At 46.8% G+C, this 25023-nt stretch overlaps 2 protein-coding genes across 18 annotated transcripts in view; one reads left to right on the plus strand and one right to left on the minus strand.

Moving 5' to 3' along the window:
• The window catches only part of GRIN2C (glutamate ionotropic receptor NMDA type subunit 2C), a 35337-nt gene extending 27852 nt beyond the window's left edge, over nt 1-7485 (plus strand). For all 10 annotated transcript variants that reach the window (XM_056817185.1, XM_056817189.1, XM_056817192.1 and 7 more), the window contains exons 9-13: nt 1042-1271; nt 1753-1913; nt 2340-2527; nt 4504-4736; nt 4985-7485. In XM_056817185.1, coding sequence (XP_056673163.1) covers nt 1042-1271; nt 1753-1913; nt 2340-2527; nt 4504-4736; nt 4985-6232 — 2060 coding nt within the window. In that variant the 3' untranslated portion in view covers nt 6233-7485. The remainder of the gene's footprint in view (nt 1-1041; nt 1272-1752; nt 1914-2339; nt 2528-4503; nt 4737-4984) is intronic.
• Nucleotides 7486-12547: 5062 nt separating this feature from the next.
• The window catches only part of TMEM104 (transmembrane protein 104), an 86497-nt gene continuing 74021 nt past the window's right edge, over nt 12548-25023 (minus strand). For all 8 annotated transcript variants that reach the window (XM_007482685.2, XM_056817196.1, XM_001369714.4 and 5 more), the window contains one exon: nt 12548-15216. In XM_007482685.2, coding sequence (XP_007482747.1) covers nt 14456-15216 — 761 coding nt within the window. In that variant the 3' untranslated portion in view covers nt 12548-14455. The remainder of the gene's footprint in view (nt 15217-25023) is intronic.

Genomic DNA, 25023 nt, shown 5'->3' on the forward strand with positions numbered 1-25023 from the left:
CTGAGCCAACTAGCTGCTCCCCCCATTCTTTCTTTCTTTTTTTAAACCCTCACCTTCCATCCTAGAATCAATACTGTGTATTGGTTCCAAGGCAGAAGAGTGGTAAGGGCTAGGCAATGGGGGTTAAGTGATTTGCCCAGGGTCACACAGGTAGGAAGTGTCTGAGGTCAGATTTGAACCTGGGACCTCTCATCTCTAGGTCTAGCTCTCAATCCACTGAGCCACCCAGCTGCCCCCTGTAGCAGCCAGGGGCTACAAGATCTTCTTGAGTGGGTTGATCACCTGAAAGGGAAGTCAGGAACTGAAGAATATGGGTGGAAGGGTTACAGATTAAGGCAGGAAGGACATAAAGAGAGAAAATAGACAGAGACCCAGGAATCTTCAGCATCACATTCAGCCTGCCAGCTCTTCCCTAGATGGTGAGAGAGTCTGACAGTTGAACTGATTTTTATTGAGGCTTCAAGGAATGAGGGTTGCAGGATTGTTAATCTAACAGGTGGAGTGATAGCAATATTAGCATCATATTGGCAATCCACTCCAAGATAAAGGAATGGATATCAACACAATGGCATGGCCAGTGCCCAGCAAAGAAGCTCATTTGAAAGTCCTCCCTCCAGAGCACTGGCTCCATCTCATTCAGATGTTGTGTGTGCCTTTGACATTACAAAGAAGCTATTGAAATTGCTTGCCAGACTTCCAGACTGCAGATAATAGTAGAGTTTGAGTTCCACCAAACTTGAGCCCCATCCAATTTAAGGATTCAGAAATCAATCAGTGAAATACTAGAGATATATCCATAAGTCGGGTCCATGAGCACTTTGCTCCTTAGAGTCAGCTTTTGAATACATCTTGAATATCTTCATGAGTCATTTCAATCTGGATCCCGTCACCCCCAGAGCTGTATGTCTTGAGGTTTTCTGGTTTGGGGGCAGGAGACAAGAGTAAAGGGCAGGGAAGAGGAGAGGTGAAGTCAGCTCCTCAGGAGGTGATGCTTGGTCCCCGGCGTCACTGACCTATCACCCTTCTTCATCCCCTGCACAGAATCTGGGGGGCCCTCCTTCACTATTGGCAAATCTGTTTGGCTGCTGTGGGCTTTGGTCTTCAACAACTCAGTGCCTATTGAGAATCCTCGGGGCACCACCAGCAAGATCATGGTCCTTGTCTGGGCCTTCTTTGCTGTCATCTTCCTTGCCAGCTACACAGCCAACTTGGCTGCCTTTATGATTCAGGAGCAGTACATTGACACCGTGTCTGGCCTCAGTGACAAGAAGGTAAGGGACCTGGCACAGGGCAGAGGGGAAGCTGAGTGTGGGGTAGAAGGAGAAAAGGGGACAAAGGGTAGGAGTGGAGATGGATTGGGAATCAGATGAAGAGGAAGCTGAGCTGCCCATCTCCATCCCATCCTCACTTTTGACATCTCCTCGGTGGTAGAGGAGGCTTCTTGCCAAGGTGCCACCTGGGAGACGGATCCAGATAGGGGCAGTTCAGGCGAGAGAGCAAGGGTCGAGGGGATGATGGGGTCTTTAGCACCAGTGGGACCCTATCTTTATGTGACTCACTTTGGCTGTGGCCAGGTTCTTAACCCTTTCCAGTCACCCTCTATCCCTTGTGAGGGACCCTCCGAGGCAACATAGAGGAGAAGAGATGCTAGAAAGAGGAAATCAGTCCGGGTGGGAAAGGGCTGGGGGTGGACTGGTCTTCAGAGTACACCTTTTGGGAGGAGTGCATGGATGTGGTGACTTCTCCCTGAAGTTCCAGCGGCCCCAGGAGCAGTACCCTCCATTCCGCTTTGGCACGGTGCCTAATGGCAGCACAGAGCGCAACATCCGTAGCAACTATCGAGACATGCATAGCCACATGGTCAAGTTTAACCAGCGCTCGGTGGAAGATGCGCTCACCAGCCTCAAGATGGGGTAGGTTGCCTTGGCCATCTTGGGTCCTCCAAGCCTTAGTCTCCATCTTCTTCCCCAAGGCTTGGCATCTGACCCTCCACTTCCTTGGGCTCCCCTGCTTCCCTCTGGAGCTGTTTCCTACCCAAAGTTTCCCCTATTGGTCACTTGAGGTATCCCAATGTGGGAGGGCTTGGAGGAATGCCCACCCAAGTTGCCTATGGACCACCCTGGGAGGGGGGTTGGCCATCAGAAGAAGGAATTCAGAGTCTTGTTCCCTGGAAGCAGAGAAAGAAAGGAACCATGGGGGTGGGGGCAGGGGAAGGAACATGTCCTATTTATACCAGGGCCTGCTCCTTTCCTGGCATTATCTTACCAGTGTCTATCTGGCTGAGATCCCTTTACCCTCTGGTGCCCATCTCTGGCACCGAGGGTTCTGCCTGGCTCTAGGAAGCTGGATGCTTTTATCTATGACGCTGCTGTTCTCAACTATATGGCGGGCAAAGATGAGGGCTGCAAGCTGGTGACCATTGGGTCAGGCAAGGTCTTTGCCACCACGGGCTACGGCATCGCTTTGCAGAAGGACTCCCGCTGGAAACGGGCCATTGACCTGGCGCTCCTACAGTTCCTGGGGGACGGTGGGTTGTGCTGGGGGCCTTTAGCACCAAAGGTGGGGCCCAGAGGCCATCAGGGCCTTTGGCTGACACTTTGGGCCCCAGCCAAGAAGCCTGTGCCCAGCTGGCTATGGGCTTCTATCACTGATTCTCTGTCACTCTTCCTTTTGCTTAGTTATCTTTTCTGATCTAGGTCCCACTTCTCCCCCATGTCCTGACTCTGCTCTCCTGGGATGCAAAGGAGGGTGGGTTAGGGGAGTGCTCCTGGCCTTTTTGTGGTTATGGGGTTATGGAGAAATCAGTTTGGTCTAGGAAGAGACTTAAGTGGTGGCTGAGGTCCACTTCCTTGCAGAGCAGGCCATGAGGTTCCAGGGGGCATGGGTGGGAGATAGAGGATCAGAGAGGCAAGGATAGTTAGATGGAGAGTGGAGGGTAAAGACATGCAGGCAGCTGAAGAGCTGTCTAGAACAAGAATTCTTAACTCCCACAGGAGTCCATTGCCCCTTCGCCCCCAAAGGTCCATGGACAGAGTCCAGGGTTATAAACTACAGCACACCTGGGCCCCTGCAGGTGGAGATGGCTCTGAACTGGGAAAATACTTGAATGGGGAAAAAATTAAATCTTTATTTTCATTAACCTCTAACTGAAATTTAGTATTTCCTTTAATTAGGAGTGATTTTTTTTTAAATTCTGAGAAGGGGTCCATAGACTTTCCTATACCACCAAAGAGACCCAAAATACAAGGAAAGGTTAAGATCCCCTGTCCTAGAGGCAAAGTGTGAAGGAGCCTGGTTCTCTGGACACCTCCTCCATCCTGCCTTAATCTCATTGCTCCTTTCTTCTGCCCATGAGGCTACCTTTTCAAAAAAGAAAAGTCAACTTTCTTATGGCCAACTCATCACTTCTGTGGATTATCTGTGGTTACCCTTTGGAGACCCCCTCTGAGTCACAGAACAGTCTCAGGCCCACTGGTACCAGGCATAAAGGAGGCCTGCAAGTCTCAGATGGCCTTTCTAGGTCCATGAAAGTTTTAGGCTTGGGGAGTCATTCACTGTTTCTGTTATGACCGATAATCCATTTCAGGGGAAAAATAAACAGCTAAAGGCCTTTGCTTCTGGGATGTTTTGTTAGACCCTGTTCCTCTGCACAGAATTGACTTTCCTGCTGAAGTGTCTTTGCTTTTGAGAGCTGGTCTCCCTTTGTCACCAGGCTTCATGTGCAGCAATCACTCACATCCCCATGCTGATTGGCATGGGAGCTTTGATCTGCTTGGTTTCTGACCTGGGTGAGCCTGCCCTTCCTTAGGAAGCCTTGTGGATCCCCATTCTTGGGGTCTTGCCCTATTGATGTACACTTGGTGCAGACACCAATTGGCTTTAGTTCTGATGCATGTCAGAACTCCTGAGGTCAAGACATCCACCATCCCAGATGTGAGGATGATAGACAGGTTGCACCATACCAAGTTTGCTTCCCATAGAAGGGGTTCAAAGGTATGCCAAGTGAGGATTGGTTAAATTTAACTGGAGGATGTTTTTCTTGGAGAAGAAAAGACTGAGGGTGGATGTGATGATCATCTTCAAGTCCTTCAAGAAATGTTCCTATGAACTAGAAATTAGATGTGTTTTATTTGGCCCCAGAAGGCAGGAAGACCAGGATCAATGGATGGAAGTTCTAAAAAGGCAAATTTCAAATGTTGACTTAATATCAGGAATGTATTCCTAACCATTAGAGCTGTCCAGAAGTGGAATGGCTACCTTTGTAAGAAGTGGGCAATTGCTTGATGGCCACCCATTAGGTCTGCTATAGATGAGATTCTTGTTCCAGTCCATGTAGGACCAGATGGATTCTGAGGTCCTTACTAGCTCTGAGATTCCAGAATTCCTAATTCACCACTTTCTTTTTTCCATGCCCCCCCCCCCCCTATTTGGTTGGGTAGACAAGTAAGAGAAGTTGGGATGGCTGAGGAAGGCTTGCTGTAGCTATGACCTTTCCTTCTCCAGGAGAGACCCAAAAGCTGGAAACAGTGTGGCTATCAGGGATCTGCCAGAACGAGAAGAATGAAGTCATGAGCAGCAAGCTAGACATTGACAACATGGCAGGCGTCTTCTATATGCTACTTGTAGCCATGGGGCTGGCCCTGCTTGTCTTCGCCTGGGAGCACTTGGTCTTTTGGAAACTCCGACACTCTGTGCCACACACTCCAAGACTGGATTTCCTATTGGCCTTTAGCAGGGTAGGTACTTGTGTGGATCAGTTCAGCCTTGCCCTCTTCCCTACTCTCCTATCCTGACCATCCCCATCACCTCCATGCTTGCAAAGAAAAGTCTAACCTCCTGGGCAGAATGGAGAGGCTGAGGGCTGAGCCTCAGCTGGGTCCTTGTTGTGTGGGCATCTCTAAACCCACAGTTCTACAAAGGTAGTCTCTTCAGCTACGGTGCCCATCAAGCATCCTCACCACCTTCTTCCTCCCTTCTGGCTCAGGGAATCTACAGCTGCTTCAGTGGGGTACAGAACCTCAGTAGCCCCACAAGGTCCGCCAGCCCTGACTTGACAGCAGGATCTGCCCAGGCCAATGTGTTGAAGATGCTCCAGGCAGCAAAGAAAATGGTGAACACAGCAGGGGTGGGAAGTTCCCTGGACTGTGCCACACGCACCATTGAGAGCTGGGGTAACCGCTGTGAGCCTCCACCATCTACCTTCTCCCTACGAAACCCCCAACTGCTGCTGCAAAGTGGGACACTGGGTCTGCCTGGCAAAGCCACCAGAGGCCCTGCTGCTTGGCCCCCAATCCCTAGGGGAGGTCCCCGAGACCCTGGTCAAAGAGGTCAAGGGGGAACAGGTGGGGCAGGGGACCTGATGGTTCGAAGGGTCCTTCAGCCCATTGCCCACGTCGTTTCACCTAACCTGCCCCTGCCTGACATCTCCCAAGCGCCTGGGTGTCTTGGCAAGGGATCTCCCCAAAGAATGGGTTCAGGACATGGAGGCAGGCTCTTTTCAGCCCCAGGTGGGTGCCAGCCCTCTGAGTGCCCACTCTCACCTGCTCCCTGTGCCCATGGATCCTTCCTCTGGGCAGACCGGACAGGCCGTCCCTTTCTCCCACTTTTCCCGGAGCCCTCAGAACCTGAGGATCTGCCTCTCCTGGGGCCTGATCAGCTGGCTCGACGGGAGGCACTGCTCCGCTCAGCCTGGTCCCATGGGCAGTGCCTGCGCCAGGGCTCCTGGCCAAGGTCAGTGCCTGAGTATTGCTCTCAACCTGGCCTGACCCTACCGGCAGCCTCGATGCCTGCCTTGTGCCCTTCCCCATCTGTTCAGGCCAGGGGGAGCCCTTCTTGTTCTGGCACCGATGCCCGAGGGGCATGGAAGCGCTTGGCCCAGGCCCAGTCCCTTCGGCTGCCCTCCTACAGGGAGGCATGCCAGGAAGGGGTACCTCCTGGTACTCCTGCCATGCTACACAGACAATACTGTCTCAACCCCTGCGCCCCTCTGCCTCTGTACTGGGGGCCTTTATGTCCACATACCCCATCCTGTGCCAACAAGGATCCCTGGCTCTCTGAGGCTTGGGGATCTCGCAAGCACAGAGGCAGGACTCTGGGGGGGCTGGGCCCTGGCTACAGGGACAGTGGAGGGTGGCGGGAGTCAAAGGAGGCCGGGGTTATAGCCTGCAGAACACACAGTCCCCTAGGAGCCTGCAGCTGGAGACGGGTCTCGAGCTTAGAATCAGAGGTGTGAGTTAGCTGTGCTCCCTTAGCGCTCACACCTGGTGGCTGTTCTAGGAGGTAAGAGCTGGCAGGACGCAGGTGGTCCCAGTCAGGGGGCAAGTGGGCTCTCGATTCTGGATCTTCCAAGGTGTAGCCAGGCTTTCACCCCAGACTCTGCCCTGAGTAGTGCTTTATAGACTGAACATCCATGATGTCCATGATCATCCCTGTGATCCTCCAAGGAAGAGGGTCAGGAAGGAGCTGCTTTCTCCTTGTCTTACTGCGTGTCTCCCATCTTCTAATTCTTTGCCCTCAAGAATGGGAGTGGGGGAAGGTCGGAGGCACAGCTGACCAGGGCTTCTGGGTGTCCTACTATGGACACTTGGGCCCGGTCTGGTTCCGTAACTGCATTGAACGTGGGAATGAGAGAGCCTGGAGGCAGAGAGGGCTGTAAAGGAAGAGCTTCTTCTTCCATCCAGATGAAGTTTTCTTTCCATCGGACTCTAGGTTATTAAACATAGTATGAGAAAGATTGGCCCCTGGCTGCCTTCTGTATCTTTTGGAGGTAGATACCATAGAGCTCTTCCCTAAGCTCCGGGTTTGGTGCATCCTCGTGGCATGAAGGATGAGCCCAGGTAGGGCAGCAGGCAGTGTCCAAGGCTTCAGGCAGCTATTGCCTCCTTCCTTGTTCCCATCCTTTCCCTGTCAGATGGAAGCTGGGCCTTCCCTGAGGCCTCCAAGGGATATTAAAGATATTGGTGGGCTCCGAGAAGGCCCCAGTGGCCTGGCACAATGGCTGAAATCCCATTTTTAGAGATCCATCCCTTTGGGTTAAAAAGCGGTCCTCCTAAAGTGAAATGCCTGGGATGTTAGGGATTTTCCCGGGTGAAGGCAGCCTTGGGTATAGGATTGGAAGCTGGTCACACTAAAGACAAAGCTCAGCCCGTGCCAGGACCTCAGAGAGACAGAAGGATAGACACACGCACAGACAGAGAGAGAGAGAGAGAAGAAGGAAACCGAGGGCACGAGTGGTTAGGCAATTGGCCCACGGTCACTGAGCTAAGTATCTAAGGCAGGACTCGACCCCTGGTCTTCCTGAGTGTAAGCCCTGCACTGGAACCACTGCATTAGGGTGCCTCTAACCGGGCACTTCACACAACAGAACCTTGCTGAGCAGAGGGGCTCTGGGTTTTTAAGGGAATGTTTTGGGTTCTTCCATGTAGAGCATGTAGTCATGGGCGAAGGGGGCTAGTTGCAAATAAAAGAGCTTGGGAGGTCCCCATACATCTCTAAGGCTTCCTTTCCTTCCACTCGAATAAGATGTCACAGTCAAGGAGAGTGAGGGGCTCGCCTCCACCACGGTGTTCCCAGCTTGGCCTGCTGCACAGTGTTCAGCTTTTCTCCCTGCCTTCTCCCTGAGCACTCCCATGGCCTATCCTAGCTCTGACCCCAGTGCTGCAGGGACAAAAGATGCTAAGGGATGTTCCCTAGGTCCTACAGGAGTCATGGATGCCAGGAAACCACCACCCATTCCATAGGCCCTCCCCACAGAGTCCTTGTCCCCCCCTAAATGTTATAGGGAGTGAAGCAGGCTGGTGGGCTGGACCCAAAGCACAAAATGATACCCCAACCACAGTCATTTCTTTAGGCTGAGCTGGCTCCACCTATTCCAGAGGGGGATGACTGCGAGGAAACAAGAAATGAATTCTAATTATAGAATCACAACTTTAGAACTGGAGGGTCATCCGTTTCTTCAAACAGAATCCCATAAAGTGGAGTGATTTGTCCAAGGCAAAGCTGAGATTTGAATTCAGATCTGCTGACTCCTAAACAATCCCTCTTTCCATGGCATTGGGCCCTCTTTCCAGAGTCAATAGCTTAGGAAATTTGCAAAAAAAGGGACAAGGCTTGAAGGCCAACCAGAAGGCAAGAGATCTTCAAAAGTTCAGAGCACTTCTGATTTCCCTAACTGCCTCCTCAAAAGTATAAACAATGTGGACTCTCCCCCAGAATCCTTGGAACCTGGGTGGTTGCGGCTAGCTTAGAAAAGTCTGGAAGAAGGATTTCAGATGTCACCTGGCACTTTTAAACTTAAAAGATCATAGAACTTTTACATATGGAGAAAACCGAAGCCCAGAGAGGGGTACATGCCTTATCCAATACCCAATAGTTATCTAGTGGCAGTTCTGGGGCAAGAATCCATCCTCCTTGCCTCCCTTCCTTCTTTTCTTCTTTACTCCCTTCCCTCCTCTTTTTTTTCCTTCCTCCCTCCCTCCCCCGCCTCTCTCTCCCATCTTAGAATTAATACTGTTTATTGGTTCCAAGGCAGAAGAGCGGTAAGGGCTAGGCATTGGGGGTTAAGTGACTCACCCAGGATCACACAGCTAAAAAGTGTCTAAAATCAAATTTGAACCCAGGACTTCCCTTCTCTAGGCCTGGCTCTTAATTCACTGAGCCACCCAGCTGCCCCCCCCCCAGCCCATATTGTTTATTTATGCATTAAAAATCCTTACCTTTACTCTTAAACTCAACATTGTATAATGATTCCAAAACAGAAGAGTGTAGAGGGCTGGGCATTGGGGATTAAGTGACTTGCCCAAAGTCAAACAGATAGGGAGTTTCTAAAGCCAGAATTGTACCCAACATCACCCATCTATAGGCCCAGCTCTCAGTCCACTGAAGCTACCCAGCTGCCTCCTTAAAACAATTGTTTTAAACCTTTACCTTCTGTCTCAATAACAACTGCAAGATAGAAGAGTGGCAAGGGTAAGGCAAACAGGGTTAAGGGACTTGCCCAGGGTCAATCCAGATTTGAACCCAGGTCCTCCTAATTCCAGGCAACCCCTAACCTGATATATTTTTTTAATGAAGTCATGCTGTTTGGAGAATGCAAGAAGAGAGGGTGGTGTTGATTGGTAAGGTTGGGGAAAAGGAACTGGCAGAAACCTGGAGGTGAAGATTTTAGGGGAATCCTTTGGTCTGGGCATCAAGGGAGAATCTCTTGGTATTCAGCCCCTACTCTTGCCTACCCCTGGTGTCTGGCATGACAAATGGGGCTTAGCACAGGAGTTGGTTGTGGTGATGGATGGATGGTTCTAGCGATGGGAAGAGGCAGTCAAGCAGGAGTCTGCTTGCCCAAGGTCCCCGGAGAGTTCTTAAATCTCTCCCTATTGAGAAAAGAGCTGGATTTGGAGTCAGAGGGCATGGGATCAGATTCTGGCTCTGCTATTTTACCTGTGTGGTTTCAATTCACTCACTCTTGGAGTATGTTTTCTCACTAGTAAAATGAAGGGGTTGGTTTAGACAACAACCCCTAAGGTTCTTTGGTGCTCTGAAGATATGATTCTCTCGACACCCCAAAGTGGGGTATATGACAGTGATGGAGAACCTTTTAGAGACTGAGTGCCCAAACTGTAACACTTACACTGCATGTGAGTCACCCCCTTACCCCAGACAGGGGAGGGAGGAAGCGCTCCCATTGACTGCTGGGCAGAGGGACAGGGTAATGGAAGAAATGTCCTCAGGCATCTTTGGAGAGGGAAGGGAGCAGCCCCCTCTGGCATGCTCTGGCCCATGTGCCATAGGTTCACCAACATGGGTATAAGAGATCAGCTCATTGTTGCCACCTGAGTCTTCACTCTAGGTTCCCTTGCTAGGGGATAGGAAACTGCCAGAGATTGAAGGGGAATGGAGCAATCTAAGATCCCTCCTCTGTGACTCTCTGTCCAAGTTCATTGACAACCAATAACTGGAAAAAATAATTAAAAGTCAATATTAGTGGGACAATTGAATGGCTCAATGGATGAAGAGCCAAGCCTAGTCAGGAGGTCCTAGGTTCAAATCTGACCTCAGATACTTCCTAGCTGTGTGACCCTGAACAAGTCACTTCATCCCCATTGCCTTAATGCTCTTCTGCCTGGGAGCCAATACCCAGTATTGATTCTAAGACAGAAAGTAAGGGTTTAAGGCAAAAAAAGCCAATACCAAGCTCTGACGTGTGTGTGTGTGTGTGTGTGTGTGTGTGTGAGGCCCTCAGGCTCCTGTCACTGGGGAAAGGGCTTTTGGTATGTGGAGGAGTTGGTTCAGGGCTCATAAAGCCACAGGACTCTTTCCATTACACTACAAAGCTGCAGCAGCTCCCCAGGCCTCTCCAAGAGCAGAGCCAGGTTAAGGCCTCACACTGTCCCAAGTTGGGGACAGAAAATGTTAAAGAGTGTGGCTTCGGGAGGCCAAGAGTACCATGGAGTTGATTATGGGCAGAGCATCAAACCCATCATGAAACAAGTTCCTGTCTGCAGAGGCTGCTTGAATCCTTCCTTCCAGTCAGGACTTTCCATAAACCTTAGACAAGTGGGGATTGACTGTATTTTTTAAAGATCTCCAAGGAAAGCTCATCCCCTGGTTGCCTTCAATCAGATGCCATAGGGGTCAGTGGAGGCTTTCTCTAGATCCTCCAGGGCAGCAAGAGAGATGCTAAAAGGTCTTTTGGATCTTAGGAGAATCTTATGTTGGTCAGAGGGACCAAGGCAGAAAGTAGATGGTAGGATTAAAATTCTAGCTGGTACCTGGACCTTCTTGAGCCACAATAAATAACCCCATTCAGTAAACTAATGTCTTGAGGAGAGATCCCTGGCTCCAGGAATATGAAATTAATCTGAGATCAGTCAACAAGCATTTATTAAGTACTCACATGCCAAGGCATCATGCTAAGAGTCTGGGATGTAAATAAAGGAAAAACACAGCCTAGAAGGCCAACAAAATGGTGCAGTGGATAGAAGGCCGAGCCTGGAGCTGCAAAGACATGAAATCATACAAGTTGTATGACCTTGGGTAAGTCACTTTAACTTGTCTGCCTCATTTTCTTCAACTGTAAAAATGGGGATGACGACAGCACCTACCTCCCAAGGTTGTTGGGATGATCAAATGAGACATATTTATAAAGTACTTACACAGTGCATGGCACCACATACAAGCAGAGAAGCATTATTTCAAGTCAAAGTCCTGTTTCCTGCTGGGGAAGCCGGGAGATAATGGGCACAGAGGCTCCTAAGGCTTGTTCATTCTGCACAGAGGGGGTTCTGTTCTATGGCTGTAGCCATGACCCAGGCATTGGTCTATCAGTCCCCAAAGGCCAACCTTGTCCAAGAACTGGGATTCTGGCAGGTTTGGCTGCGCTGCTACCCTGGGTAAGGGAGCCAGTGGTTGCTTGTTGTGAGCTCATGTCTCTGACTCAGTTTCTGTGATATTTCAGAGATGAACCCTTATCCTGCATCTGCTGGTCAGTCTGATGCTTCTTTCTTTAGCTCCTGATGTGCTGAGGTTCCTGTGGGGTTGGGGAGAAGAAACTGTCCTCAATTCCACTCTGACTTTGATCTTTGCCTGTTGCTGAGGCTGCTCTTGGCTTCCACACTGTGTGAACAGCTGTGTGGCTGTGGGCCTGGCAAGGTGCCCCTTGCCCACCTTCCATCACTCAGCAGTGTCTTCTAGTCTGTTACCAACCATCTGTCCCATCCAATGGGCCTGAAAAACTGTCCCTCTAGCCCTGGAACTATTGGTACAAGGAACTCATACCTCACAGGATTGGGCACCAGTTGCAGGAGACAATTGCTCTGATCTCTGAATCCTTCATGGCAGGGTCGTGTCAGTCTCAGGGTATGAGATAAAGACCATTCAGGACCAAGAAGGTGGGTCTAAATTCACGACACTCACGTATCCTTATGCAGACTAAGACATGCCACTCTGCCTTGGCACCTGCAATCCCCCACCTGGCCCCTAAATGCTAGTCAGCCCATCCTCAGAAAATCCCATAGAGGCCCATGGTTCTAGGGGGGCATAGGGAAAGGACCTGGTTTGAGTCTCTTTGAATGGTATCCTAGAAAGTGGGATGGATGCTCAAGTTGAAATTTTTGCCCTAGAAATGCAAAAGGAATCAGACAATCAAGTATTGGGCAGCTTCCCAGCCCCAGCATCTGTCACATGCGTGCCAACTCCTGCCACACCTGGAGATGCTGGTGTCTGAGTCACTGAAGTGAAGCAGGACACACTGCATGGCTGTGCAAGTCTTCTATATTTTAAATGTACCAGACTGCTTTACGATGCTACCCAACTTTGGAGTCCGAAACAACGAGATGACTTAATTTTCTTTGTCCTTTATGAGGGAATATAATTGGGAAAGGGTGAGCACAGATGTTTTAATTGAGTGTTTAGCAAACAGCTAGGGAAGTATGGGGATGGTCCAATAGCAGGTCAGGCCAACACCTCATGGTTTTTGAAAGCAAAGATCCCTCCTTGCCCACCCATTCTCAAGTGGCAGCCAGAGACAGCATAGGAAGTCACCATACAGGCAGATGGGGAAGGGGCATTTATTTTTCATTTGGCTGGAAAATAATTACACATGGTGATGAATTGTGAGACAAAACATGACATGACAGATTGGAAGATGATAATACCTAATTAAGACAATCTAATTCTCAAAGGAACCCCACTAGGCTCAGGCAGCAGGGGTATGTCTACTTCTACCAACCCATTCTTCATGGTTAAGGCAATTCTCCTTTCCTCACCCTATCCCCGCCACAGCCTTCTGGCAGGAGTTTAAAGAAGTTTAGGCCATCTGTCCCCCTTGAGGATTGGGTTTTCTTCCTGACAGCGAAATGTGTGGGGTACAGGTGAGGAGAAATAAAAAGGTGCTGAGCAAGGCACTGAAATTAGGTGTGTTGCAGGGAAAGGGTCAGGACCAACCTTAGAGAGAAGCTTCTCCCTCCCAAGAGAACCCCACATTTTACATTTGCCTGCTCTCAGCCCTAGACTCCAGGGGTACAGAGAACAGGGGATAGTTTGAAAGTAATCTGGGCCCTCCTGTATCTCAGCAGGAGGGACCCAGGCCCTGATGCTGGAGAAGGCACATTTGACTGCAAAGTTCATTAGAGTCCATGTGAAGATGACTGGGTGGCAGCAGTTGGAAACACAGTGAGTAGAGTGGAGACTGAAGAGTGGTGGGAAGAGGGTTGGAATCATGGCCTGGGTTAGGCCTCTTTTCAGAATAGCCTGGCCCCCAGTAAAGAAATGGTACATGATACAGAATGCCTGCCTATGGGAGAGGTGGAGCAGATGAAGGGCATGTGTGGCTCCCTCCGTTACCTCAGGTGCAGTTATTCTAGTGTTACTGAGATGATAAAAGAAGCATCAGGTGGCTGTTCAGTTGCCTCACTCCTCTCTGCTGTGAATCAAATCAGTCTCCTCTTCTCACAGAACTACTACTATCTTCCTGGGAGCCATGATTTCAGCTGCTGGACATGTCAAGGGTCCCTACCCCCCCCCATCCCCCCAGGCTGACCAAAGGCACCAACTATATCCGAGATGAGCATCCCTTAGGCAGTCCTGATTTACTGCTTGTTCCAGTGCCATTCTCGGTTTGCTTCAGAAAGACAAGCTTGGGGCACTGGCAAGAGGTTGCCACCATAACATCCTGGACCAGCAAGGGAGTATAGCATCTTTTTTACTCAGCATTCCTCCAAACTGGTGGTTCTGAGATTATTTTTCTTTCTTGCCCTTTTTCTCATGGTCCCTGAGGATTTAATAGAGCATTTAAATCCTATAGAATGTGGAAAAGATGAAAGGGCTCTTTTATTTTCCCTTGCAGGGAATACTAAGGCCCCAGTCAGGGCAAGAGCCCTGATTCTAGAGCTAGGTCAGTAATTTAGTGGTGAGTAGTCTCTACTCAGCACCCACAGCAAATGCCTCTACACCTCTGCTCCCAGGACCTTGTGGCTAATAACCCCTCCTGTGTCCTTGTAGCTTCAGGCCCTGCTTGCCTTCCATTGTGCTAAGGCAAAAGTGACATGTGCTTTCACTATATTGGTTTCTTAGCAGCCCAGGGAGCAAGCCATGCTCTGGGTGAGGGAGAAGTAGGGGCCTCTATAACAGACCCCTAAAACAAAGACCTAGGTCATCCCACGGCCGAGGGTAGGGCTGAATGAGTAGGGAGGTATCCACTGGGGCCATTATAAATAAGATGTCACAGTGCCAGCACTGCTTCTAAATTCCACCAGGGTAACATGCAGGGGACAGAGCAGCCCTTCTCTGGGGGGGCTTGGGAACAGAGAGAAATAATGGGCCTTGTCAAAGTCTTCAGACTTGATTACCAGCAATGCCAGTGTCTGCCCTGGAGTGGAAGGACAGTGGGCATAAAGGTGGAGGACAGAGGAAGGCCTGCAATTCTGCAAAAAGAGTCCAGGTGTAAGAAATGTTCCCAAAGTTAAAGCTTCGTCTCACTGAGGATGATGTTGGCTGTGACAAAAAGGAAGCAGGAGAAAGCCCAGACGAGTACAAAGCCCACCCAGAAGCTACTACGGAAAGGGGACTGGTGCTTGTTGACAGTACCATAGCCAAAAACAAGCTTTGTGTCTTTTCGACTGCAGTATACCAGGAAGGCAGGAATGACATACTGGATTCCATTGCCAGCGTAGGCTCCTGTGATCCCCACGAGGGACTCCAAGTCATGAGTACAGAAGGCCACAAGGATGGGAGGTACCAGAGTGATGATGGGGAATACGACTCGGTCTACCACCCAAGGGTACATCTCTCCCTCCCGGTGGAAGAGCGTCTTCCAGTTGTTGCGCAGAGTCACAGCGATGATGGGGAAATTGGTGCTAATGGTGAAGACAGGGAAGAGACCCAAGAAAAAGCGGATTACGACCAGGCGCACTATATCACAACCAGTGAAGTTGAGGGTATACATGTCCAAGAGGCTGTCACTGTGGAAGCAGAAGATGGCAGTGAAGGAGAGGAGGCTGTAGAACGCCAGGATCAACACATAATCCAGCAGCACCAGTTGGGTGATGTGCTTCTTGGAGGAAATGGGCGTGATGAGGGATGGCAAGGAATGCTGGCACATGAAGGAGTAGACACACACTCCAAACAGGTTGCGGATCCCAGAGAAGTCTGCTATGGGCGGATGCCCTTCTCCTTGCCCATGTCCGATACGGATCAACGCCAGGATGATCATGATGGCAAAGGCTGGGGAATGAGAGACACTGGTCAATAAAGACTGAATATGCACCGTGTTAAAGACCCTAAGCATGGTCTATCTATTATAGGCACCACCATATTTGTCTTGGGCTACTCTCATTCACAGAGGGGTAGAACCTCAGAGCTGGAAGAGACCTCAGAGGCATTTTGTCTAACTTATACCGAATTAAGAAGCATTTCTATAACACCCCTGACAACATCCAGTCTGCTAAATATGGGAGAGAGATGTAAAAGAAGACATGCTAAATTCAAATTCACGTAGTTGAGATCCCACAAAAGTATGGGGTATCAGCCAGGCGTGGCAGCCTGGGTCCACACATGTCCTCAACATGGGGTATAAAAGCTCTGTTTCAACCAACACATCAACAGGTATTTTAGTGCCACTTAGAAGAGTGGGGGTGGGGACATACAACCAGCACATAAACAGGCACCAAAGGTAAGGGGGAAGCAGAGTCAGGAGGCACGAACAGTATTCATGTGGGGCTGGGAAAGGCTTCATACTGAAGCTGGCACTTGAGCTGAATCTTAAAGGAAATCAGGGATTTCATGAGGTGGTGGGGACAGGAGATTAACAAGAAGACCAGGATGGCTCATTCTAGGCGCTGCTGGGGAGAAGTCACTTCTCTTTGGAGAATGGTAGCACACACAGAGAAAAGATGAGCTGAGAGGACAGAGCAGGCTGCCTCTCCACAGTAGGCAGCAGGGAATTCAGCTGGGGAAAGAAAGGGGGTGTAGGCTTCCTTATGATCTTTAGCAGAGGAGCACTGAGCTCACCTATCTCCCCTCCAGGAACTTTAATAGTGGATGGTATTCTAGCCTGCTCAGCAAGGAACTGTCAGAAATCAAGGTGTATGCTTTCTTTTCTCTTACCTTGGATTTCTGATTTTATCCTGAGACAGTCCCTGGAGGGCAGAATTAACTGTCCTTCAGGTAATAACAATGGCTAGCATTTTATACAGCACATTAAGGTTTGCAAAGCTATCAGTTATCTCATTTGATCCTCACAACAACCCTGTGAGATGGTTACTATTATTACCTCCATTTTACAAATGAAGAAACTGAGACACAAAGAAATTAAAGGGGCAGACTCATTGGTAGAGAACCAGGTATGGAGTCAGGAGGGCCCGAGTTCAAATCTGGCCTCAGACACTGCCTAGTGGTGTGACCCTGGAAAAGTCACTTAACCCCAATTGTCTAGCCCTTGCCAGTCTTTGGCCTCAGAAACAATACTTGTCACCCAGCTAGATGCATGAGGTCTACATTTGAATTCAGGTCTCCTCTACTTCAAGTCCAGCACATCACCTACTGTGCTATGGTACCACCCAACTACTGACCTAGAAATATGTGGCTGGGAAAGGACAAATTTAGGGCTGGAACAAGGAGGGGTGTAGATTTACTGAGAAAGATGAAGGGCTACACTAATAACAGAGAGGGACAGCTGGGAGCACAAGCTATTGAACCTTAGCTTCAAGCTCATGGCCACAGAGATCTGGGACTTTAGGGACTCTACCGAATGCCAAAGAGTGTATTCCAGGTACAGGGACAGCCAGGGCAAGGGCATGGAGGGTGGTGTATAAGGAATAACAAGAAGACCAGAATGGTTTGTTCCTAGACTTTTCTGGGGAGACAAGAAGCTCAGGGGAGGGATTCCTGGAACTTCTGTTACTCCCAGGACAACCTGGGTTCCATCTTTATTAAAGAATTTTTTGGCTCAATTCAGTAACCCCTACTTTTGATCCCATAACCCAATCTCCTCTAGAAAGACTTACAGTTGTTAGGATTTGTGGGTACTAAGAATTTTCACTGCAGCAACAGAACTGGGTCCCTTTAGATCTGGCCAATGCTTCTCCTGTCTAAATAGATTCTTGGCATCTGTAGCCAAAATCATTTGGAGCCCTCAGAGCACCCTTCTCTGGAACAAATGTCCTCAGTGACACTGATAAAAATACTTTATAGCAGTGCTCCTTGCTCCCCTGACTTTTCAGTTTACAATCCCCTTTCCTTCCACACCACCTCAAATATCCCCTCCTGAATTGCTTGCAATTCTTCAAATAATGACATCAGTGACAGTTCTCAATACATTCAGAAGCTGTTCATGAGAACTCTGAGTCATATTGCCACAGAAAGCTCATGATAGGAGGTTCCCACGAAAAGACTTTAAGAGTCCAACTCCCCAGGAAGCACATGTGCCTGGTCCATAGCAGCTGTCTACATACTCTCATTCCTGCCTATGTAATCTCAGGATCTCTCTCCAGGAACCAAAAAGAAACAAGATAGGGGCAGCCAGGAGGATATTTCCTAGCTGTGCAACCTTGAGCAAATCACTTAACTCCTACTGCCTAACCCTTTCCATTCTTCTGCATTGGAACCAATACTTTGTATTGATTTTTAAGACAGAAGGTAAGGCTTTAAAAAAAAGAAGGAAAAAAGAAGGGAGCAGCTAGGTGGCTCATTGGATTGAGAGAGGTGATCCTGGGTTCAAATCTGGCTTCAGACACTAGCTGTGTGACCCTGGGCAAGTCACTTAACCCCCATTGCCTAGTCCTTACCGCTCTTTTGTCTTGGAACCAATACATTTTATTGATTCTAAGACAGAAAGTGAGAGTTTAAAATAAGAAGGAAATAAGATATTTTCAAATTTTCTATTATATGTATATATTTAAGTTTGGGGAGGACTAAATTCTTTGTTTAAAAAAAGGTTAAAAATGAATGCTTTGTTTTCATATTTAATTCATTTGTATGTATATTTGGGATATATTTATATAAACCCTTTCCCTCATACTCCTTTATAACAAAGTCTTCTCTTATAACAAAAGTTCAAAAAAGAAGAAACAGTTCAGCAAACTGGACACATCCACTAAGTAGACTTTCCTACCTCTCTAACAAAGGGAGAACAAAAGAAATGTTCATCCACTGGGGAAGAGCTAAACCAATTGTAGGATATAAAGGTAATGGAATATTACCATACAGTAAGAAATGATGAATAAAATAAGTACAAAGACCTACATGAACTAAAGCACAGTAAAATGGGGAAAGCCTCTGAAAACAATTTACCCAATGACTACAACAATGTAAATGAAAATTCCCATCATGACTGAAGGTGAATGTTGCAACATTCCAATAAAGGGAGAGAGGTTCATTTTCTCCTCTCTTTTCCTGCACCTAGGCTGGGTCATTATAATTACACAGCATTCTGGCTTATCTTATTGTTTTGGTTTGCATTGCTGTAGTCCCTGAGAAATAATGTTTGCCTGATTCTGCACACTTTATATACTCATAAGTTCATTTAAATTGTTCAGTGAATCCTTCATTTGCCTCACTTTTTACATACAGTAATATTCCACTGCATCCAAGTAGCACAATTTGTCTAGCCATTCCCCAATTGATGGGCATCTACTTCTCTATTACTTTTAATCAAAGGCATCCCAAGTCTCCAATCTCACAGTCTATCACTGATAAAGTCATTAGTGAGTGAGAAATGAAGGAGAATAAGCAAGAGACTGTATTACTGGCAAACAACAACAACAACACACTTTTTTCCTTCATCTTGCAATGTGCTTTCCCCTTTCTCCCTTGTTATCTCTGGCTTTCCAGAAAGACAAGCCAGGAGACCTGTAACTCTCTCCTTGTTCTAAAGAAAACATAAATCTTCACAGTTACTATTCAGTCAAGGGGAAAGAATTGACCTATTTCCTTTCCCTAGACTCTCTGCCCAGGTTGCTGTCTCTAATTTAACCCTATGTTTAAGTCTACAGGAGAAGGGGAAGAACTTTCTGCTTTGGGAGAGAGGTCACTCAATCTTAAAGGGTGCACTATGGACATCTTTAGTGCAGGGATTCGTGTCCTTGCTTTTGTGAACTTTTTGATAACTGTATATGAATATAAACTGGTTTCCCTTGTAATGCTATACATTCTATTTTATACGGAGTCCTCTTCAGAAGAAGAAGACTCCATAGACTTCAATAGCATGCCAAAGGGGTCTGTGACATGAAAAGTTAATCACCCTTGTTCTAGTATAGACTTCTTCAGAGTATGGGGATGGCAAGGAAGAGGGAATCACAGTGGAAGGGAGAGGGCAATTGGCATGTCTTAATGTAATACAATGGGCACAGGATATGGGGGATAGTGGGAGTGAACAAATGGCACAGGTGGTTGGACAGGAGAAGAGAAAAGGACTTCACAGCATATGCCCATAGGTATGTCATGGCTTAGGGAATCTCTTGCAAAAATTGGTGACGTAAGGGGCAGCTGGGTGGCTCAGTGGATTGAGAGCCAGGCCTAGAGATGGGAGGTCCTAGGTTCAAATCTGACCTCAGACATTTTCTAGCTATGTGACCCTGGGCAAGTCACTTAACTCCCATTGCCTAGCCCTTACCACTCTTCTGCCTTGGAACTAAAACTTAGTACTGATTCTAAGACAGAAGGTAAGGGTTTAAAAAAAAACACTGGGGATGTGGGGAGAAATAGGGCTCTATGACTCCCATTTAAACATCTTGTGAAACTCTGGGTTGGTTTTTTTTTTTTTAATAAACCCTTACCTTCCATCTTGGAGTCAATACTGTGTATTGGCTCCAAGGCAGAAGAGTGGTAAGGGCTAGGCAATGGGGGTCAAGTGACTTGCCCAGGGTCACACAGCTAGGAAGTGGCTGAGGCCAGATTTGAACCTAGGACCTCCCATCTCTAGGCCTGGCTCTCAATCCACTGAGCTACCCAGCTGCCCCCTGGGTTGGTTTTAAACACTTGGAACTTTTGAGTCTTGTAGGCTTCTCCACATTTAGCTTCAAATAAGCTTTTGTCATGAAATGGGACTATAAGGGAATATAAAAGCAGCTGAATATGACTGGGCTGTAATAACTATTAATATAAAACTTTTCAGGTGTATAAAATGTTTTCTTCACAACCACTCTATCAGGTCAGTAGCCAAAATACTATTATCTATTTTACAGATTAAGAAACTGAGGCTGGCTCATAGAGGTCTACAAGAACAGGTCTACAAGAGCAGCCAGCCAACAAACATTTAAGTGCTTCCCAGGTGCCAGGAACAGGGCTTGGGGAATAAAAAAACAACAACAAAAGGGGCAAACAGTATAAATAATGAGACACATACAAGATGTGCAAAGAGAAAACTGAAGGTGATATTCCAGGGGAAGGGGCACACTGAGTGAGGCCTTTTGAAATAGTCAGATTTGATATGTCTTAAAGGAGGAATGGGAAATAGAGAGGAGAAGCCTCCTGTTTGCAAAAAGAAAGCCAGAGAAGAGGCTTATCCAACTGAATTGTAGAGCTCAAAGAGGGGAGTAATGTATAAAAAGAACAGAAAGGTAGAAAAGGACCAGAGCTTTAAAAGCTAAACAGAGAAGTTTATATTTGATCCTGGAAGTAACTGGGAGTCACTGGAGTTTGCTGAGTAGGGGATGATGTGGTCACAAAAAATACTTTGGCAGCTGAATAGAGGATGGACTGGAATTGGGGGGGAAGAGGGAATAATTAAAAAAATAAAAGGCCAAAAGCAATGAGGGCAGTGGTTGTGTAAGTGGAGAGAAGGTAGGGGAATATAGATGTTGTGAAGGTAGAAACACCACAGTTTGGCAATGGATTGGATACATGGTGTGAGTGAAAGTGAGAAAGATAGTAAGGTGGTGAGCCTGAGTGACTGATGGGATCTTGGGGCCCAACAGGGAAGTTGGGAAGAGGTTTGGGGGTTTCCCCAAATGAGTATGGTTCTGGATAATGAGTATGAATGTGGACATGAGTTGAGATACTTTGGGGACATCCTGTTCAAGATGTCTAAAATAGAATTTTCTTCCATGGGAACTGATGAGATTACCAAGTGAAAAAGTATGGATTGGAAATCAGAAGGGGGCCTAGACTACAACCTTAGATGAAACTCATGGTTCAGAGGCATGACTTGGATAAAGAATCAGCAAAGGAGACTGAGGAATGGTCAAACAGCTAGGAGGATAATTGGGAAAGGCAGATGTCCTCAAAGCTGGCATTTAGACAGCACTTTAAAATATGTCATTTTATCATAACAATCCTTGGGGATAGATGCAACCAAAGGGAGTAAAAATTCTTTTTTTTTTTTTTTGGCTGGAAAACAACTCTCAACAGTCAACAATCTCTTCTCTGCCTTGTGTTCACGGAGCTGGATTAACAAGCAGAAGGAGTCAACTACTTTTACTCTGCCTGAAATTCACCTTAGATTTTTAAAATTAATTGCCCTCTCTAAGGGTCTAACTTGCATGGTGATGGGATAAATTGAAATAGGCGGTAAATAGGAGAGTAGGCATTATACCTACAGCCAAATATGTCTGAGGGCTAGTACCTGCTATACTAAGCTTACTTTTTGAGTGGGGGGAAAAAAAAAGGAAAATGAATCCAGCTCTCCTTTCCTTCTGAGGGATAGTACAGAGATTTGACAGAGCTCAATAATTAGCCTGTGCCCCACTTTCCAGGAGTCAGCGATTAGAAAATCAAGGGGGAAATGAGGGGTCCTCATAAATGTCATGAGTTGGTTACTTTTGGAGAGAGAAAACCCATGGGAAGAAGCAAGCACTCTTTCTGTCTCTCTGTGTCAGCAGAAGCTGCCTCTCAAGATGGGATGATCTATTTTGGATACAACTCTTCTACTCCTCTGAGCAATACCAAAGTGCTGAGTTCTTCTCCTTCTCTTGGAATCCTGGGGTTTGCTTCAGGGTGGTCTGCCTCCTCAAGAAACTTCAAAAGATAAGCAGGTAGCTATATTAGCCAGGGTTAAAACAAGGTTCTTCTTATTCTAGAAAATTTACTCAGGGTCTGCTCTCGAAGCAGATTTCCCAAGAACTGATTTCTCTTTCCCCATTATACTTTTATCATGACCTTTTGATAACTGAGTAGCAAGTCACAGGTTTGGGCACTTGGGAGTTTTTTGCCATTTTGCTTGTTTAAAATTGTTTGCTGAAAGACTCCAGGTCCCTTCATATTTTGGTACATTTTGTGGCAAACTAAAATGTGGACAAGATCACTGGGCCTGGTAGTGCTGGGCTCTCAAAGTAGCTATGCTAAGGAGCTGCCTGGAAATCATATCTAATAAAATAGAGATTCTCTGGAGCATGACTCTTTGGGGGCTTTAGGGATTTGAACTTCTGGGATTTCTGAGAGAGGACAAATCACTTATACATCTTAAGCAAGATTTTAAAATTGTGCCACCTGGGTAACTGCCCACCAGAAGGTTTGTGCCTTCACTAAAACATGTGATTTGCCACGAAATAAGTATCTACATGCTACAGGGAGAGACATTTTCTGGCAATTAGAAAGCAATACTAAAAAGTATCCCTTGCTGAGCCCCACTGTCTGTTGTGTCTTTGGCTGTTGTGTCTCTTGTCTATCCCGAGTTCAGGGCATTTGAAGGAGTCAGCAGTGAAATAATGATGATAAGTAGAATGGATGCCAGCTAAGGCTGTACTATACCCTGCCTTCCCATCTATCTTAGTTCCTAGGATACTTGAAGGGTATCTAATATAAAGTCATGGTTCTTAAAAAGCCAAGTATGGCTTCTGCAGTCCTCATGCAATGGTTCCCCAGCTCTGGAAGTCAAAGTCAGGGAAGATAGTCTTGGCTTTTATGGAGAGATCACTTGGACATGAGAGTCAAGGAACTGGGGTCAAATATTAGGTCTGAAAATGATCAGGCGTCTCTTCATCTTTCCCCCTTTCCACTTCCCCCATGTGCCAAGAACAAGGCACTGGATCAGGCCCTGAAGATGCAGAGACAACTATGAAACTCTTAAGGAGATATTAACATCTCTAAGCCTCAATTTCCTCCTCTGTAAAATGGAGTTAGCATTTGCACAACCTGTCCCACAGTGATATGAAGAAAGGACATTATATAACTTAAACAAAAATGTGAGTTATTACTTGCAATTTACCCCCACAACTCTCCCACAGTCTAGCTGTTTTGTGATTGTCTCTCTCAGGGGAATTTCCTGAATCGAGATTCTATTCAGGTTCACTGATCTTGGAGGATGACCTTCATCAGCTTTCCAAGGTATTTAAGGTGAAGTAAGGTCCAATTCTACACCCAAACCTGGTCTGTCCAGATAAGAGCAAGCTCAAATACATGTGAATATAAGGTTGTTGCTAATATTAAGCCAATGTAGTCACATTATAATTTTGACACATCTAAGACCTCAGAGGCTCATTCCTCAAGCTGACTGTCAAGATGACAGAGCTCTCCTCTCTGAGCGGAGAATCAATATGGCAGGGGCTAATGATAATGAAGCACTGGGTGGTGTGCCTGCCATCAGCATGGCTACTAAGGCACTCCAGACAGTGAGATGAATTGTCTTTTGGTGGGGAAAAGGGGAAAATGAAAATTTGGTTCAAGGTGTCTCCCTTTTAATTATGCCTTTCTTTCTCCTATATATCCCTTAGAAAATAACGCATACATTTACTTCTTTTTTGTACTCATTAATGTAACTTCCTTAAGCTAGATGGCAAGAAAATAGAACTGAAACATGAAATCAGGGGTTGTGATATGTGGATGGGGAGGAGGAAGATATTACCATGGCAGAAGTGTCTCAGTAATGTACTAAGAACTTACTGAAATTTCAAAAATTAAAAACAGGATGAATATTTATTTGGTATTTCCCCCCTAAGGAATATAGTATGATCCCCAAAATATAGACACTAAATTGGGAGGAGAATGAATGATGTAGGAAGAGGTCATCTGGCTTTGAAATAAACCTTAAAGCAGCCCTGGTAAAATGGGGGTCCTTGCCTTGGGGTTGATGGTGAGGGGTGACTTGACAGTAAAGTTAGACTGGAGTCACCTGAAAGAGACCCCCAGACAAAAGGTCCATCTTGCAAAATTCAATGAGTTAGAGAGACCAAGTTAGAGAAATCTCCTATGGCTCAAGAGCCAAATCTAGACAGCCACCTATTTTTTTTTTTAAACCCTTACCTTCCATTTTGGAGTCAATACTGTGTATTGGTTCCAAGAGTGGTAAGGGCTAGGCAATGGGGGTCAAGTGACTTGCCCAGGGTCACACAGCTGAGAAGTGTCTGAGGCCAGATTTAAACCTAGGACGTCCTGTCTCTAGGGCTGGTTCTCAACAGCCACCTATTTTTATATAGACCTGAGAGTTGAGAATGGCTTTTAACATTTTAAAATTAAAACAAAAAAAAAACCCTTTTAAAATGTAAAAACTATTCTTAGTTGAGAGCATATAAAAACCCCCAAGAGGAGCTGGGTTTGACCCATGGGCTGCACACCTCTGGTCTAGAAGCTGTTCCTTCCTTTTCATAGTTGCCTTGGTTCTGGACTGACTCTTCACAGACAATTACTAAAAATGACAGTTTTTAGACTTTTGCAAAATACAATGCTTGGCTCCTGAAAGGGACAAGGATTTCTAGGCTTTGATCAGACAGTTTCTTTTTGTCTATTCATCCAAGTAAAAGAATTTCGTTATTAAAGCATTTGTTACCCCTTTACTCACCAATGTCTTCTACTCATACATATTGTCATGAACCCTACAGAAATATATAGACACTGTTCTGACAGTTTGCTAGCAAGAGTTTTAGCTGAGTGATTCTACTGGGGAAGGTCCTATAAACCTTATCCATTCTTTGGTACCCCATCTATGTCTGCTTATATAATTCAACCTATTTCACAGCACTTTGTCTTCTTAGGTATATGCAGGCCTTAAGGATCCTATAAACCTATCAGAGACTTCCATGAGAATGGAAAATTACTCTTCCAGGGAACTTTCTTGTCCAGTCTTTTTGACAATGACTCCTTCCATGGTTTTGACTTATA

This window comes from Monodelphis domestica, chromosome 2 (assembly GCF_027887165.1).
Source record: "Monodelphis domestica isolate mMonDom1 chromosome 2, mMonDom1.pri, whole genome shotgun sequence".
Taxonomy (NCBI): Eukaryota; Metazoa; Chordata; class Mammalia; order Didelphimorphia; family Didelphidae; genus Monodelphis; species Monodelphis domestica.